Source organism: Lotus japonicus, chromosome 3, assembly GCF_012489685.1.
Source record: "Lotus japonicus ecotype B-129 chromosome 3, LjGifu_v1.2".
NCBI lineage: Eukaryota > Viridiplantae > Streptophyta > Magnoliopsida > Fabales > Fabaceae > Lotus > Lotus japonicus.
Window position 1 is genome coordinate 95,747,730 of NC_080043.1, and position 17,058 is coordinate 95,764,787.

The 17,058-nt window shown below is 35.9% G+C and overlaps 3 protein-coding genes across 3 annotated transcripts; all 3 read right to left on the reverse strand.

Annotated features, from left to right (window-relative positions):
• Positions 1 to 1,169: 1,169 nt before the first annotated feature.
• On the reverse strand, positions 1,170 to 2,719 carry LOC130745091 (uncharacterized). Its single transcript, XM_057597236.1, has 2 exons — positions 2,456 to 2,719; positions 1,170 to 2,362 (listed from the first exon to the last, which is right to left on the reverse strand). The coding sequence occupies exons 1-2, from the start codon at positions 2,717 to 2,719 to the stop codon at positions 1,322 to 1,324; spliced, it is 1,305 nt and encodes a 434-aa protein (XP_057453219.1). The 3' UTR covers positions 1,170 to 1,321.
• Positions 2,720 to 2,999: 280 nt separating this feature from the next.
• On the reverse strand, positions 3,000 to 7,744 carry LOC130745092 (uncharacterized). The gene is made up of 4 exons (XM_057597237.1): positions 7,490 to 7,744; positions 4,884 to 7,305; positions 3,058 to 3,537; positions 3,000 to 3,007 (listed from the first exon to the last, which is right to left on the reverse strand). Exons 1-4 carry the CDS (start codon positions 7,742 to 7,744, stop codon positions 3,000 to 3,002), a joined length of 3,165 nt encoding a protein of 1,054 aa, XP_057453220.1.
• A 2,242-nt stretch (positions 7,745 to 9,986) lies between these two features.
• On the reverse strand, positions 9,987 to 16,149 carry LOC130743080 (uncharacterized). The gene is made up of 4 exons (XM_057595193.1): positions 13,832 to 16,149; positions 11,864 to 12,346; positions 11,000 to 11,166; positions 9,987 to 10,904 (listed from the first exon to the last, which is right to left on the reverse strand). Exons 1-4 carry the CDS (start codon positions 16,089 to 16,091, stop codon positions 10,146 to 10,148), a joined length of 3,669 nt encoding a protein of 1,222 aa, XP_057451176.1. The 5' UTR covers positions 16,092 to 16,149; the 3' UTR covers positions 9,987 to 10,145.
• Positions 16,150 to 17,058: the final 909 nt, after the last annotated feature.

Consider the following 17,058-nt stretch of genomic DNA (forward strand, 5'->3'; position numbering starts at 1 on the left):
ATTAATTACGATTCTTGATATTTGTATTTTTTCTCTCTTGAACAATAACATTTTTTATTTCCCAATGAAAATTCTCTATTTTTGAACTCGAATCCTCAATATTAAGGACCGTCGCTGATGGTTACAAAACATATATAACAAATAAACGTGTAAAAGAATTTATCATTCATAAATTGACTATCCTAGTAAATGTTACTCCATCTATCCCTATATAACTAACACCTTAAGATTGTTGTACAAGTATTAAGAAATAACAATTAATGTTCTTATTTTATTAAAATTACTATGTAACTTCCTATTATACCCTTTATCTCTCTTATTAATTATAACTTTTCAATTTTTCTACCACCAATAAATGAAGGGTATAATTGGTAAAATATAATTAATGTTCTCTTGAACTTTATAAAGTAGCAGATAATTAGAAACAAAATTCAACTAAAATAGTATCAGTTATTTAGGAACGGAGGAAGTACAAGTTAGTAGTATATAGTTTTGGGTGAGGGAGGACATCAACCGCCGGCAGCACTAACTAACCCCTCACCATGAGTAGTACAGAATAGCAGCATGAAATGTATTTCATTTTCATGGGTGATGGATGATCAAACCATCAACCTCATGGTTAAGGGATGAAAAGAACAACAGCCTCACCATGAATTAAGAATATACAGTTTGAGCATGAACATTTCAGGATATCAAATTTAAACCTTTGAAGATAAAAGGAGAAGGAGAGCCAAAAAAAAGATCATACTAGGTAAAAAAATTGTGATTTCATTAACTAATCAGTTCAATGATAACAAAATTTCTAGTCAGATTTCATTCTTCTGATTTTGTAATCCAAATCATCTTCGTTAATGCTCGGTGGTACTAAATAAAGAATAAACAGAGAGAACCCAGTCAATTATTTTTATTTCAATAACTGTCCATAACCTAGCAAATAAATAAGAAGGCAACTCTGGAACAAAAACAGGGCCACTTTGGTTGAACATGGCTTTGTTTAAGACACAAGCTAAAACTTAATACCTACTACTATTAAATTACCACAATTACTTTAGAAAGCCTATAAAAAACTTTTACCAAAATTATCAAAATATGAAATATTTTAATTTACTAGCTTCTGTTCTAAGTCCTAAATCATTAAGACCTAAATATGGTGCTAAAAAGATGCTAAGTAAAAGCTACAATTTACAAGCACAGTAAGCCTACTACACTATTATAGTGTGTTTGGAGCAGAACACAAGAAACTACACCCTGTAGCTTCTCCCAAAAGTGATTATAGGAACTGCAGAACCAAACACGCTATAAATGCATATTCACACGGTCGTTAAAATGGGGGAGGATAAGGCCTCGGGTGACAAAAATAATTTGGTCCACCAGTAACAGCATAGTCGTTTGGAGGGAGTCCAAACGATGCAGGCATAACACTAGGCCTAAAGATGTGCTGGTAATGAGGAGTGAAGACATGAGGAGGCAGAGCATGTGGTGCACCTGTTCGAGGACGTTTGTTGTTGTGAGCCGACTGATGTAATTGATGATCATTGGGCACTGCTTCAATAGGACGTTTCTTCTCCTGAGGTTGCTGAACTTGAACTTGATTCGTGGTGACTGTTTCATTAGTAGATATATTTTCTTCAGGTTGTTGCCCTTGAACTTGATTCATGGTGACGGCTCTGTTGGCAGGTTTCTGTGCTTCCGGTTGTTGCATTTTAACTTGATTCATGCTAACTGCTCCATTTCCAGGTTTCTTTGCTTCTGGTTGTTGTACTTTCACTTGATTCACGGTGACTGCTCCATTTGCACTTTGCATTGTTTTAAGTTTTTTCGCTTGTTTTTTAAGTTTTTTCGCTTGTTTCGTGTATAAAGCTATAGCAGGTTGCTGTGCTTGTAGCACTCCATTAATAGGTTTCTTAGCTTCAGCTTGTTGCACGTTAACCTGATTCTTAGTGACTGCTCCTTTTTCTATTTCCTTTTCTTTAGGTTGTTGCACTTTAACTTGATCCTCAGTGTCTGTGATGTCTGCACTGATCGTCTCTTCAGGTTGTTGCACTTTAACTTGATCCTCAGTGACTGCGATATCTGCACTGATCGTCTCTTCAGGTTGCTGCACTTGATTTTCGCTAAATTCATTGTTGGCGCATTTCTTTTCTTCAGTTTGGTGCACTTCAAGTGCGGAGGAAAGCTTTGATACAAGATGACCAAGTTCTTCCTTCTGCTTTGCTCGCACAATAAGGTTTTCCTTCTTCCATTCTAGCCCAATAATGTGATTTCGAACTTTGTCAACCAGATCCTGAGATTCTAGATTGTTATCTGAAATGCACTGTAGAACATTTCGCAGAATACGAATTGATGTATCCTTGCGCCTAACCTGAGCTCTCAGGTTCAACATATATATAATTAGCATGCAACTATGTATGAAGATTGATAATTAAGGAGATGGAATTTGAAAGAGGAAGAGAACCTTAATTTCAATGGGCTTTTTTCCACCAATTTTACCCCGAATCTGATTTGCACTCGCTATTTCGAGCCGCAAGAGACCAACTGGGTCAATCTTGTCAGCCAACTTATATGCACAAATGAATCTAACAGCTTCAATATACTGCTGCTTCTCAATAAGATTTTGAACAAAATCTGAGACACAAGATAATTTTAATTCATCAAACCTAAAACAAGAAATCTCCCTCAGAATAATACTTCGTAAGAATCGACAGAAGAATTTGGACATTCTAGTACTGACATGATGGATTCAATTTCCTTCAAAAAGCTAACATCTTAATCTTACAGTACTATTTCATGTATCTCTGTAAATTTTTCCTCACAATTAAATAATATCTGAGATTGCCAAATTTGAACAAAAGTTTTTCTATCTTCTTTAGAATATCATAAAAAACAGCATGCATATGTTATCCAAAAAAAAATTCAGGGGAGGAAAGACAGCCATTTTTAGATTTAGATAATTTATGTAAAAACATCTTTTTCTCCTCCACCATGTCATTTTCAATATATCATGAAACTACAAAAACACCACCCAAAATAAATAAGGACAATTTTTAACAAACATACCGGATATTTTATCTGCAAAACCAAGGTTCCGAAACAGCTCTACAGCTTGCTTGTGCTGAGCAACGAATTCAAAAAGTTTGAAAACTTCATCTTCATTGAAGAAAGAAACTAATCCATAAATAGATAAAAGCAGTAGAAAACCCAGAACCACGGAAGAATTTTCATAGCTCGGGTTCATGTTTGCTTTCAAAGCAATTGCTAGCCTTTTTGCCGAGCTTCTTATATGGGGTTTAATACGCGGTGATGGTGAGATTCTCATCAGTTGACCTAAGAGAATGATATGACTCCCATCAATAACTACGCCTTCTTTTCCCTTACTGTCACGTGGAACAATAGGGTTCTGAATTATATCCAAAGCAAGTGTTGCTGGATCTGTTGATGCTTGGAGACAAGCAAAAATGTCATTCCCAATCAACTCAGGATCATTTGAGAGCAGCTGCAAACTTCTTCCATCAGCTGTCATGGGACAAATTTGATTATCTGGGTAAAAGATAGAAATTAACATTTAGGCAGAAGACATTTAAGCTCCCTCAAGTTAATTAAGGCATCTAAAATTAAGGTGACAATGGGGAAACAAAGATCAAAGAATGTGCAGTATGAAAGTCTGCAATGATGCGAAGCTGTGCAAGAGTGATATGGATGGGCAAGGCAAGGAAAGGCACTATATACGAATATTTACAAGCAATATCATCAAAGTTATATAATTGAACCACTATAAATTGTATAAGATTAATGAGAGGACAAGAAACACAATAGGGGAGAGAACAATGTAATACATACGAGTGGTGAAATAAATGCACACGTGAGTTCTAAGTTTTAACAAGACACCTAGATCCACGTTTTATTTTCATAGATATCTACAATGGAGCCATAACTGATTCTATAGGTAAACATCATTGCATCATACAGTTGATGTCACCTAAACTAGAGGTATTCAGCATTGCCATTAGATAGCTACAGAAGTTACAAGGAGAATGTTGAACAGGAAATGGTTTTATAATACTCCCAAAAAATAAGATAACTCCTTGTGGACTTAAAAAATAAAGGCCAAAAAGAAAATTTACAGGTATTTGGTATATTATATATATGGCATTTAGCATTTGACTTACGAATAAGGATTGAAAAGACATTTTATATTTGAAGACTTCGGCAATAATATGAATCTTATGATCACTATCATGATGTTTTAAGACGGATTGTAAGCCTCTCACATGTGGCAGAAACATCCATAAGGGGATTAGGATCCTCTCATGTCATATGACAATGTCAAGTGAAGTATTGAGTGTATCTCTCTTCATGAACATTCAAAGGGTCCCACCGATTTCCACTTATTTATAAGGCATGAAAAGAGAGATAGACACAAAATTTCAACAGAGAAAATGAGAAAGTTTCCACATGAGAGGATACTGATCCACATCCATAAGGACTGCTTTGATTGAATTGAACCAAATAAAAGAAGCAAAGAAAATTTGGACTTGTCTTTATTGTGAAGACTGCAATTAAACAACATAGTGGAGGATGTAAAGTGAGAGTTTTGGCATGTAAGATCTTCTACGAGTGTTTGAGAAGGACGAAAAATACAATTTCAGTCAGTTGGACACCAAATCTTAGAAGATATCAGCTATCTATCTATGATCTATCTATCCATAAGAAAATTAAGGAAGCCTTTCAATTTGATTAAGATATACAATATTAACCTGACTACAGAGATTTTCAATAAAATTCAGATCAGGCGAATAAAGATATCAATATAATTAAAGAAAGCAGTTCACAGGTCAGTTGAAAATGTTTCAATAAAATAGAGAAAGAAGCGTCTATATTTTTACCTGGTAGTTTCTCAATATTACCAAGGACTTGTGGAGCCTGACAATGCTGGGAAATTATATCAAGAAGCCTCTTACGTTCATGTTCAATGAAAGATGAACCAATCTCATAAGTAGCAACAAACTTCAAAAAATCCAGCACCTCCAAAAAATCAGTATCAGCTACAGTTATACCAGCCTTCCAGTCACTTGCAAATTTCATTGCTTCTTGTTTTACATGAGAACTTATTACTGGAGAAGATTTCTTTAATTCGTCCAACAAAAGGTTACGTATTCTCCTTGAAATATTTGCATCCCATTCAGCAAGTTCTTGCCTTAACTGAGGAGGACAGAAACCTTTTATCGTGTCTAGCACAACTATACCAGGGTCAGAAGATTTTTGAAGAGCATCAGAGACTTGACTGCACACCAACTCATAATTTTTTAAATGATTTAAGAACAACTGCAAATTCTTGCAATTATTTGCACTGTAGGCATCTGTAAAATCCTGCGGCTCAGCCTTCACTTGATGAAGGATATTAGACTTCTCATTCAACAGTTGTCCCTCTTCAAATGATTTTCTTAATGATTTATATTGCTTCTCTTTTAATTCAAGCTCCTCCTGTTGCCTTCCCAATTGACATTCTTTTGAATTAAGATGCTTCACTCTTCCTTCAAACTTCTTTTCTTCTGACTCAAGATTCTTGAGTGCCAGCCTAAACTGCGCCTCTTTTAGCTCAAGCTCCTTCACTTGTTCTTCATATTGATTCCTTTTGGACTCAAGATCCTCAATCTGATCTTCTTTTGATTTGAGGTCCTTCAGTTGCACATTAAAATGTGCTTCTTTCAACTCAAGCTCCTTCAGTTTTTCTTCATAAAGGTTCCATTCGGACTCAAGATCCTTCATTTGTGCTTCCAACTGGTTCTCTTTTGACTTGTGCCCCTCCAGTTGCCCATTAAGCATTGCCTCTCTTGACTCAATTTCCTTCATTTGTGCTACAAATTGATTCTTTTGGGACTCAAGATCCTTCACTTGTCCTTCAAATTCTTTCTCTTTTGATTCAAGTTCTTTTGCTCGCACCTCAAACTGTTTCTCCTTTGCCTTAAGCTCCTGCACTTGCCCATCATATTGCTTCTCTTTTGATTCAAGCTTTTTCTCTTTTGATGAGTGCGCCTTCACTTGTCCCCTAAACTGCTTCTGTTCTGTTTCAAACTGCTTCATTTGTCCTTCAAAATGCTTCTGTTTTGAATCAAATTCCTTCAATTGTTCTTCAAATTGCTTCCGTTTTGATTCGAGCTCCTGCAGCTGTCCTTCTAAGTGCTTCTCTTTTGATTTTAACTGCTTCACTTGACCTTCAAATTGCTTCTCCTTCAATTCAATCTCCTTCACTCTTCCTTCAAATTGCTTCTCTTTCGAAGCCAGCTCCATCACTCTTCCTATCAATTGCTTCTCTTGTGATTCAAGCTCCATGGCTTGTCCTTCAAGTTCCTTCTCTTTTGAAGAGAGGTCCTTGGCTTGCCCTTCACATTGCTTCTCCCTCAATTCAATCTCCTTCACTCTACCTCCAAATTGCTTCTCTTTTGATTTAAATTCTTCCACTCTTCCTTCAAATTGCTTCTCTTTTGATTCAAATTCTTTCACTCTTTCTTCATATTTCCTCTCCTTTGCCTTCAGCTCCTTGCCATGTCCTCCATATTGCCTCTCTTTCGACTCGAACTCCTTCAATCTCCCTTCAAATTGCTTCTTCATCGACTCAAGGTCCTTCACTCCTTCTCCAAGCTTCCTCTCTCTCTTCTCAAGCTCCGCGCTCTTTTCTCTCATCGACCTCTGGAAAGAATCAAACTCCTTCTTGTTTGATTCAAGCTCCTTCACAAGCTGATTGATCTTCACTTGCATTGAGTTGAGCAAATTCCTCCTCTTAAACTCCAGTTCCTTCCCTTCTCCATCGATCAACCTCTGCATCGAGTTGAGCTCTTCCTCCTTCACCCTAAGCTCCGTATTGCAGTCAGCAATTCTCACCGAAAGTTCCCTGAGCTGCTCCCCCTTCCACTCACAATCCCTGTGAATATTGTGTAACTCAACGTCCTTCCCCCGGAGCTCCTTCTCCCGCTCTAGAATCAACCCTTCGACCAAAGAGAGCCTACTTTCCTTCGCGCTGAGATCAGCACCGCAACCCTCAATCGTCCTCTGCATCTTCTTGTGAACTTCATCACGCTCACTGATTAACTGGTGCATCATCTCGAGTTGCCAGTTGCACTCATCCTCCTTCAATCTCAAATTCCTCTCGCCCTCGCATATCTGCTTCTTAACCGATTTCAGCGCCTCTCCCATGACCTCGAGCTCCAAGCTCCGCTCCTCAACACTCCTCTGGAGTGTGCGGTACTCCCGCTCCTTGGCATCAATGTCGCGGCAGTAGGAACTCAACTGCCGCTTGATGGAACTTACCTGAAATCGTAAATTACTTTCAAATTCATATAATCATCGTTCTTGTACTGTTATATCAATATTAATAAATATTTTAACCATGACAACTGTGATTGTGATCATATACTCGCACATGTATAACAAATTATGCTACTTAAGCATTTAGTCCAGGGTTCGAACCGGGAGGAGTGTGTATGCGATATACCTGCTTCTCCTTAGAGTCAAGCGACTTGGAGCGGTCCTCAATGAGGCGCTCCAGCAAGTGTATTCGGTGTACCTGCGCCTCTCGCTTAACGCGGCACTCGTTGATGGACTTGCGAAGGAGAGCGAGTTCTTGCTCCTTCAGTTCAATCTCCGCAGAGGACTCCATTATAGTTTCTTGGACAATAGCATCATAGTCCTTCTGGTTTTCATGAATGAGGCGCTGGAGTTCTGGTTCCAAAACCAGACCGCATTCCATGGAGTTGAGAAAACCTAAAACGAGGGTTGGGTTGGGTTGGGTTTTGAGCAGTTGCAGAAAGAAAGAAAGACGTGAGATATTTATAGTGTTTGGTGGTGCTTGACCAAAGGTCAAAATAATTCAGGAAACCAAAGCTAGAGAGTTGAGAGATAGAAATTTCTTAGTTACTGTATTATTCCAATTATTACTATGAGACTCTATTTATAGAGTTCAGTGGGGAATTCTTTTTTATCTCTATGGCTTGCACACCAAGTCTTGTAGCTGAAAATCTATATGTTTAATCTTAGATTATTTTATATCAATATCTCCTAATTTAAAATTATATCTAGTCTAATCTAATCTAATATCTAAACTAAAAGCATATCTCTAAATAAACAATAGTATCATGAATTAGTAATATTCAAATCTAAACTAAAATAAGAGATAATCATATTTATCACCAAATAAATTATAATTAAATCAAATAATTATTTTCTTCCCCTTAAGGAATCTACTCGCGCACCCCACTCCCCTTGTAAGTGTGTCCGCAAAATCTATTCCCATCACGGTATCATGTTTTTTTTTTTTTGAAATGCACATCACGATATCATGTTACTTCATAGATACTATATAAGAATATTTTATACAAAAACACTCCGAAAAATTATTAAACAATTACAATATACCCAAAATTCACATGATTTCACATGTATTTTTATAATAATAATGAAACATCAAAAAATAATAAAAAAATAATAAGTTTCTCGGTCTTACAAATTCAGTGGATACTACATAATATTCAACCATTATTACTATAAACACTCTTTTATATGCTGGGCTAATGGGCTGTGATTATTAAGCATATTCATCTCTGATCATCAGTGTTTTCTTTTGCAACCTGGTTAAAGGAGATGTTAATCATCTCACCACATGTGCTTGTATTAAGCAGAAAATGGCTGGTTACAATCACCATGGAGGGGCTTGAGTGAACGTCAACGTCACTGGTTCATGTTTTAATTGAGCTTGTGTGTTATGTTAGGCAAAATTCATGACTAGGATTAGGATTCTAAATTAAATTGACCGTTATATATGAGATCAAAGCAAGCATTGAAGTAAAAGGTAAGATGTGAAGTTACTTGATGGTGGAAACAAAATGTAATGCCTTGGTCCTTTCTTCTACTCTTCTATCTCTTTGATCTCTACTCCTTTTCTTCAATACTTAGATTTTTCTGATCCTTTCTGATTTATAGACTAGAGAGCCGTGAGAGTTAAGACAATTGCTTGCAAGTTGAATGCTTTTGAAGCACATTCAAAGCTTCCCAACTGTATTTGACATTTTTCTGAAACATTATTGCAGCTCGAGGGAGAAAAACACAACTTAAAACTTAATCACATCACATGCAGCAGATTTTACACCTTTCTTGTTTTTTTTTTTGCATCAAAAAGATTTCTTGTCTTCTCTATACTATTATTTTATTTTTCAATTTTTTTAATTGTTATAATTTTGGACCATGATTAAACCCAAAAAAATCCTGACTATTTTAAATTAATGTTTACTTGAATTTAAATTTTCAAAATAAAAGATTGAACTTTAAATGATAAATAAAAAGTGGAACATTAATAGATCAATAATCAATAAATAAAATTAAATCCAGCAAATTGAAATTTCTCTCAGATAATATTGAGTATTCACATTTCAATATATATTGAGTATTCACACTACTTTTTAAAAAAAAATAACTATAATTAGTTCACTAGTTCGTAGATAATACTGTATTACAATGAGATCAAACTAAAAAAAAAAGATTTTTCCCAATCACAAAAAAAACTACAAATAAAAAAAGGTAAATGAAAAGTCAAACTTAAAAAATGTAAAATCAAATTGAAATTCAATAGTGGGGGAAAAAGGTTTTGTTAGATAGTTAAGATTGATGACATTAATAACGATGGGATACTTTCGTAAAAAAAAAAAGTTATGTTATTCCAGAAAAGAGATCTTCAAGCATTATAGTTATGTTTGAATATATATATTTTGAATTGAATAGTCATATGGACAGTACCTTAAAACTTTTATTACGAATTAATATATATATTTAAGTTTTAAAATATGTAATAATTTTTCATTACAAATTTCACTTCTTAAACTTAATATAATTTTTATTCAATATAAGTTAATTATTTTTTGATATATAATACATAACTACTGGCACTCAGACAGGTACAAGCACTGGTATCAAATATTTTAATTTACTACTTTCTGCTATAATTAATTCATTAATCTTATAATCCATAAATATGGGGCTACCCAACCTAAGCAAAATCTACTGTTTACAAGCACAAAAAACACTACACCATTATAGAGTTAGTATTGGTTGTGGATACAGAACCCGAGATGCTACTCCCTAAAAGCATATTCACACGGTCATCTGAAAGCGGGGTAAGGCCTAGGGTGGCAAAAGTAATCTGCTCCACCAGTAACACCATAGTAGTTTGGGGGGAGTCCAAAAGGTGCAGGCATTTCACTAGGAGAAAAGGTATGTTGGTAATGAGAAGTGAAGACATGAGAAGGCAGAGGGTGTGTTGCACCAGTCCGAGGACGTTTGTTGTCGAGATCCGACTGATGTAATTGATAATCATTAGGCACTGCTTCAATAGGACGTTTCTTCTCCTGAGGTTGCTGAACTTGAACTTGATTCATGGTGACTGCTACATTAGTAGATATGTTTTCTTCAAGTTGTTGCCCTTGAACTTGATTCATGGTGACTGCTCTGTCGGCAGGTTTCTGTGCTTCCGGTTGTTGCACTTTAACATGATTTTCGGTGACTGCTCCATGTGCACTCTTATTTTCTTTAGGTTGTTGCACTTTAACTTGATTCTGAGTGACTGCGATATCTGCACTGATCCTATCTTCAGGTTGATGCACTTGATTTTCGGTAAATTCTTTGTTGGCGCGTTTCATTTCTTCAGGTTGGTGCACTTCAAGTGCGGAGGAAAGCTTTGATACAAGACGACCAAGTTCTTCCTTCTGCTTTGCTAGCACAATAAGTGCTTCCCTCCTCCTTTCTTGCAAAAGAATTCGGCATTGAACTTTGTTAACTAGATCCTGAGATTCTAGATTGTTATCCGAAATGCACTGTCGAACTTTCCTCAGAATGCCAAGTTCTAGTTCTTTGCACCTAACCTGAGAATTGAGATCACAATCAACATGTATATAACTAGCATGGAACTATATGAAGATTGATAGTTTAAAGAGATAATTTGAAAGGGGAAAATAACCTTTTGCTCAATGGGCTTCTTTCTGAATTTTTTGGAAATCCGTTCTGCTCTCGATATTTCGAACCGCAAGAGATCAATTGGGTTTATCTTGTCATCCAGCTTATATGCACAAATGAATCTAGCAGCATCAACGTACTGCTTCTTCTCAACAAGATTCTGAACAAAAACTGTGAGACACAAGATAATTTTACTTCATCAAACCTAAAACCAGATAAGTCCCTCAGAATATTACTTCATAAGAATCAATAGAAGATTTATGACATGCTAGTACTGACTTGATGGCAAAAAAGAATGTCACCAGAAAATCCCTTCTAGTTGCCTATTAACATGGTTCATACGTACGAGAGAAGAGTAAAATCTCACACCACTTAGTAAAATCTCAAGCAAGATGTCAATTTGTTCAAAAAAAAAGAAGAATGTCGGGAGAATCAATATGGAATATCTGTAAAGGTAATTGCATCTTCTCAACTGAATATGGATTCAACTTCCTTCAAAAAGCTAACTTCTTAATCTTGCTGTACTATTTCATATACATCCTCTGTAACCTTTTCCTTATAATTCAAATAAGCTTATTACCAAATTTAAACAAGAGTTTTTCTATCTTCTGCAGAATATTTTCTGTTGATTATCTTTATAGACAGCAGCATATGCATATGGTATCAAAAAAATTTCAGGGGAGGAATGACAAAGCAATTTTTAGATTTAGAAAATTTATAGTTTTATACAACTATCTTCTTTTCTTTATCTATGTCAATTTCAACATATTTTGAAACTACAAAAAAAACCTCTATCTCCACCCAAAATAAAAAGAAAATTTAGCAACAGAATACTAAATAAGACAATGTTTAACTTTAACAAACATACCCGCAATTTTATCCGCAAAACCAAGGGTCCGAAACAGCTCTACAGTTTGCTTGTGTTGAGCAACGAATTCAAAAAGCTTGTAAACTTCATCTTCATCGAAGAAAGAAACTAATCCATAAATAGATAAAAGTTGTAGAAAACCAAGAACCATGAAAGAATTTTCATCGCTTGGGTTCATGTTTGCTTTCAAAGCAACTGCTAGCTTTTTTGCCGCATCTCTTATACGGGGTTTGATAAACGGTGACGGTGAGATTCTCATCAGCTGATCTAAGAGAGAGATGTGGGTCTCATCAATAATTATGCCTTCATTTCCCTTCCTGTCCTGTGGAGCAGTAGGGTTCTGAATTATATCCAAAACAAGTGTTGCTGGATCTGCTGATGTTTGGAGACAAGCTAAAATGTCACTGCGAATCAATTCAGGCTCATTTGAGAGAAACTGCAAATTTCTTCCATCATAGGTGGTGGTGGGACTTATTTGATTATCTGTGTAAGATAGAAATGATTATTCAGCTCCCTTGTGTTAATAAAGGCATCTTGAAATATGGTGACAATGGGGAAACAAATATCATAGAATGCAGTTTGAACGTCTGCAAAAATGCAATGCTCAACAAGATTGATATGCTTGGACAATACAAGGAAAGCCCACTATATACTAAGATTCACAAGCAATATCATCATGGTGCTATAATTGAATCACTAGAAACTGTATAAGATTAATAAAAAAACAAGATAAGAATAGGTGTGAGAATGATGTAATACATGCCAGTGGTAGAATAAATGCAGATGCAAGTTCTAACAAGACACATAGTTCCATTCTTTCTTTTTCATAGATAAATGTAATGTAATGGGCCATAACTGATCATACAGGTATACATAATTGCATTATTCAGTCGATCTCACCTAAATTATAGAGCCATTCAACATTAGATAGCTACAGAAATTAAAAGGAACATATTGACCTAGAAATGGTGCTATAAGACACCCTAAAAAATAAGATAACTCTTTGTGGACATAAAATGTATTGGTATTTGGTAAATGACATTTTGCTTTTGACCTACAAATAAGGACCGGCAAGACATTAATGTTTGACCACTGAGGCAATAGATATGAATCTTATGAATTATGATCACTATCATATGATGTTTTAGACAATGATAAACACAACTTTACATAACTTGTGAAGTGGCTAGTATGCTGCAATCATGTTCATGACTTCATGCTGAAAAAGGTGATGAAACTTGAAAAAATGTTTAGATTGTAACGGTTTGGTTGATTCCCTTCTAAGTTTACTAAATTTAAAAACTATTTTAAGGAACAATTTTAAAAACCTATTTTTCAATAGAAGAAAAGAAAAAAAAAACCTTTGACACGAGATATTTCTCAAAGGCCAAAAATCTGTAGTTTGAAAACTAAACAGAAACAGAAAATAATATCAGAGATGTTTTTGGAATTTGGTTTCAAAAACTGAAAATAAGAACCATTTTTAAAAGTCAAATGAGTTTTTCTCTTTTTCTATTTTTTAAAACTAAAAACTATTTTATAAAATAGTAATCAAACAGGAACTAAGCCTTTTTATAAACTGAAAGACATCACATGTGGCAGAAGAAACATCCATAAGAACTGCAAAGATTTGAATTGAACCCGATAAAAGAAGCAAAAAAATTAGAGTTTGTCTTCATTGTTCAGACAGCAACTAAACCACTTACAGGAGGATGTTAAGGGAGATTTTTACATTAAAGATCTTCAAAAAAGGAAGAAACTACAATTTCGGGCAGTTGGACATCAAATCATAAGAAAATTATGGTAGCCTTTCTATTTGATTAAGATATACAACATTAACTGACTACAGATATTTTCAGCAAAATGCAGATGGGCGAATACAGATATCAAATATAATTAAAGGAGACAGTTCACATAGAAGACGAAAATAGTTCCAATAAACAAGAGAAATAAGCGCATGTAATTTACCTGGTAGTTTCTCTATATCACAATGGGTTTGTGGAGACTGACAATGGGGGACAATTATATCTAGAAGCCTCTGAAGTTCATGTCCATAGAAAGATGAACCAATCTCATAAGTAGAAACAAACTTCAAAAAGTCTAGGATCTCCAAACAATCTACATTAGGTACCATTAAATTTTCCATCCAGTCACTTGCGAATTTGATTGCTTCTTGTTTTACAAATGAACTAATTACTGGTGAAGATTTCTTCAATTCATCAATCAAAAGATTGCGTAGTCTCCTTGACAAATTTGAATCACATTCAGCAAGTTCTTGCCTCAACTGAGGAGGACAGTAGCCTTTTATTGTGTCTAGCACCACTATACCCGGGTCAGCTAATGTTTGAAGAGCATCAGAGACTTGACTGCACAACAACAGATAATCTTTCAGAAGATTAAAAAGCAACTGCAAATTCTTGCACAAGCTTACACTGTTGGCGTCTGAAAAATCCTGAGGCTCAGCCTTCACTTGATGAAGAAGGATATTGGACTTCTCTTTCAACACATGTCCCTCTTCAAATGATTTTCTTAATGATTCAAATCGCTTCTCTTTTAATTCAAGCTCCTTCTGTTGCCTTCCCAATTGATTTTGTTTTGACTGAAGATCCTTCAGTCTTCCTTCAAACTGGTTTTCTTCTGACTCAAGCTTCTTGAGTGCCAGCCTAAACTGCGCCTCTTTTAGCTCAAGCTCCTTCACTTGTTCTTCATATTGATTCCTTTTGGACTCAAGATCCTTCATTTGTGCTTCCAACTGATTCTCTTTTGACATGTTCTTCTCCAGTTGCTTATTAAGCATTGCCTTTCTTATCTCAATCGCCTTCATTTGTCCTTCATATTGCTTCTTTTGGGACTCAAGATCATTCACTTGTCCTTCAAATTCCTTCTCTTTTGATTCAAGTTCTTTTGCTCGCACCTCAAACTGTTCCTCCTTTGCCTTAAGCTCCTGCACTTGCCCATCATATTGCTTCTCTTTTGACTCAAGCATCTTCTGTTGTGCCTCAAGTTTTTTCTCTTTTGACTTGTGCACCATCACTTCTATCGTAAACCGATTCTGATCTGAATCAAACTTCTTCATTTGTCCTTCACAATGCTTCTGTTTTGATTCGAGCTCAAGCAGCTGTCCTTCCAATCGCTTCTCTTTTGATTCTAACACCTTCACTTGACCTTCAAATTGCTTCTGTTTAGACTCATGCTCCTTGACTTGTCCTTTAAATTTCTTCTCTTTTGAAGAGAGGTCCTTGGCTTGTCCTTCTAATTGCTTCTCCCTCAATTCGATATCCTTTACTCTTCCTTCAAATTGCTTCTCCCTCAATTCAATCTCCTTCACTCTTACTTCAAATTGCTTCTCTTTTGATTCAAATTCTCTCACTCTTTCTTCAAATTCCCTCTCCTTCGCCTGGTGCTCCTCCCCCCATCCTCCATATTGCTTCTCTTTTGACTCGAACTCCTTGATTCGCTCTTCAAATTGCTTCTTCAACGAATCAAAGTCCTTCACTCTTTCTCCAAGCTTCCTCTCTTTCTTCTCAAGCTCCTCGCTCTTTTCTCTCATGGACCTCCTGAAAGAATCAAACTCCTTCTTGTTCAATTCAATCTCTTTCATCAGATTCCTCCTCTTAAACTCCATCTCCTTCCCTTCTCCATCAATCAACCTCCGCACTGAATCAAGCTCTCCCTCCTTCACCCTAATCTCCTTATTGCATTCATCAATTCTCTCCGAAAATCCACCGAGCTCCTTCTCCTTCCACTCACATTCCCTATGAATATTATGCAACTCAACATGCTTCGCCTGAAGCTCCTGCTCCCGCTCCCGAATCAACCCTACAAGCACACTCAACCTACTCTCCTTCACAACAAGATCAGCCTCACACACCTCAATCGCCGTCTCCACCTTCTTGCGAATTTCATCGCGCTCACTGATCAACTGGTCCATCATCTCCAACTTCCAATTACAATCTTCCTCCTTCAATCTCAAATCCCTCTCGCACTCACCTATCTGACTCCGAACCGATTTCAGCGCATCCTCCATGGCTTCAAGCTCCATGCTCCGCTCCTCCACGCTCCGCCGGATGGCATGGTACTCCCGCTCCTTGGCGTCGATTTCGCAGCAGTGGGAGGCTAACTGCTGCTTCATGCAACCGATCTGGTTCTCCGTGTCGTCGAGGAACTTGCAGCGGTCATCGATGAGACACTCGAGCGAGTGTAATCGGTGTTCTAGCGAGTCTCTCATGGCGCGGCATTCGTTGATGGAATTGCGAAGCAGAGCGAGTTCACGCTCCGTCGCTTGAATCGCCATGATCGTTGTTGGTGAACAATGGCGGTGGTTGGAATGGAGAAAACCTAGAGACGAGGGTTTTTAGCGGTTTATAGCGGTTACATAGATAGAAAGACGAGGGTTTTTAGGTTCAAATGATTGTTAACTAAAGACAAAAGCCCAAATATAATAATAATAAGAACAAAATACATACAGATTCATAAAGATTTTATTGTAATTTCAACATAATGCGATAAATAAATTCATATTTTACTCATATCTTTTTGGATTTCAATCCATATTAATTTCAAATTTGCCAGGATTTCAGAAAACAAATATTGATTATATCATTTTTTAAAAGGAAATCGTGTGGTTACAAGAACGAAAGATACTAATATAGATTAAGTGCATATGTTTGTTTATTCTCGTCCATATCGGAATTTAAAAAGAAATCGTGTGGTTACAATAACGAAAGATACTAATATAGATTAAGCGCATATGTTTATTTATTCATGTATGTATCGGATTGGATCGGTCAGTTTGATTGGAAACTATATATTATTGGACAGTTCGATTTACTCTTATAACTAGTCTGGTAGATAATTGGTAGAAATCGGTAAAAGCTGTCCAAAACTGATAAAACCAATCAAAAATCGATGTGAACCGATTCAATAATTTTCTTGTTTTTTCATCCTCAATTATGATTCCATGTATGAAGAAGCACATGATGCACCACATTCTTAAAGTTGTGTGTTGTTATATTATTATTATTATTATTATTATTATTATTATTATTATTATTATTATTATTAGTAGTTTAATTTTGATGCACTGGCAATGTAAAGTGTTTTTACATCGTCAACCAATCAGATATCAAAAATTTGTTATGTCAGTCAATTTAATTAAATAAAAAATCCATCTTTCCCATATTCACAAAATCTAA

Coding starts and splice junctions, on each gene's coding strand:
- LOC130745091 (XM_057597236.1), bottom strand. CDS start 2,719: ATGTCCAAATTCTTCTGTCGATTCTTACGAAGTATTATTCTGAGGGAG. Junction 2,363..2,455: donor AAAAGCCCATTGAAATTAAG/GTTCTCTTCCTC, acceptor CTGAGAGCTCAG/GTTAGGCGCAAGGATACATC.
- LOC130745092 (XM_057597237.1), bottom strand. CDS start 7,744: ATGGAATGCGGTCTGGTTTTGGAACCAGAACTCCAGCGCCTCATTCAT. Junction 7,306..7,489: donor TTGACTCTAAGGAGAAGCAG/GTATATCGCATA, acceptor TTACGATTTCAG/GTAAGTTCCATCAAGCGGCA. Junction 3,538..4,883: donor TAATATTGAGAAACTACCAG/GTAAAAATATAG, acceptor TCTTTTACCCAG/ATAATCAAATTTGTCCCATG.
- LOC130743080 (XM_057595193.1), bottom strand. CDS start 16,091: ATGAGAGACTCGCTAGAACACCGATTACACTCGCTCGAGTGTCTCATC. Junction 11,167..11,863: donor TTTTGCGGATAAAATTGCGG/GTATGTTTGTTA, acceptor TGTGTCTCACAG/TTTTTGTTCAGAATCTTGTT. Junction 10,905..10,999: donor AGAAGCCCATTGAGCAAAAG/GTTATTTTCCCC, acceptor CTCAATTCTCAG/GTTAGGTGCAAAGAACTAGA.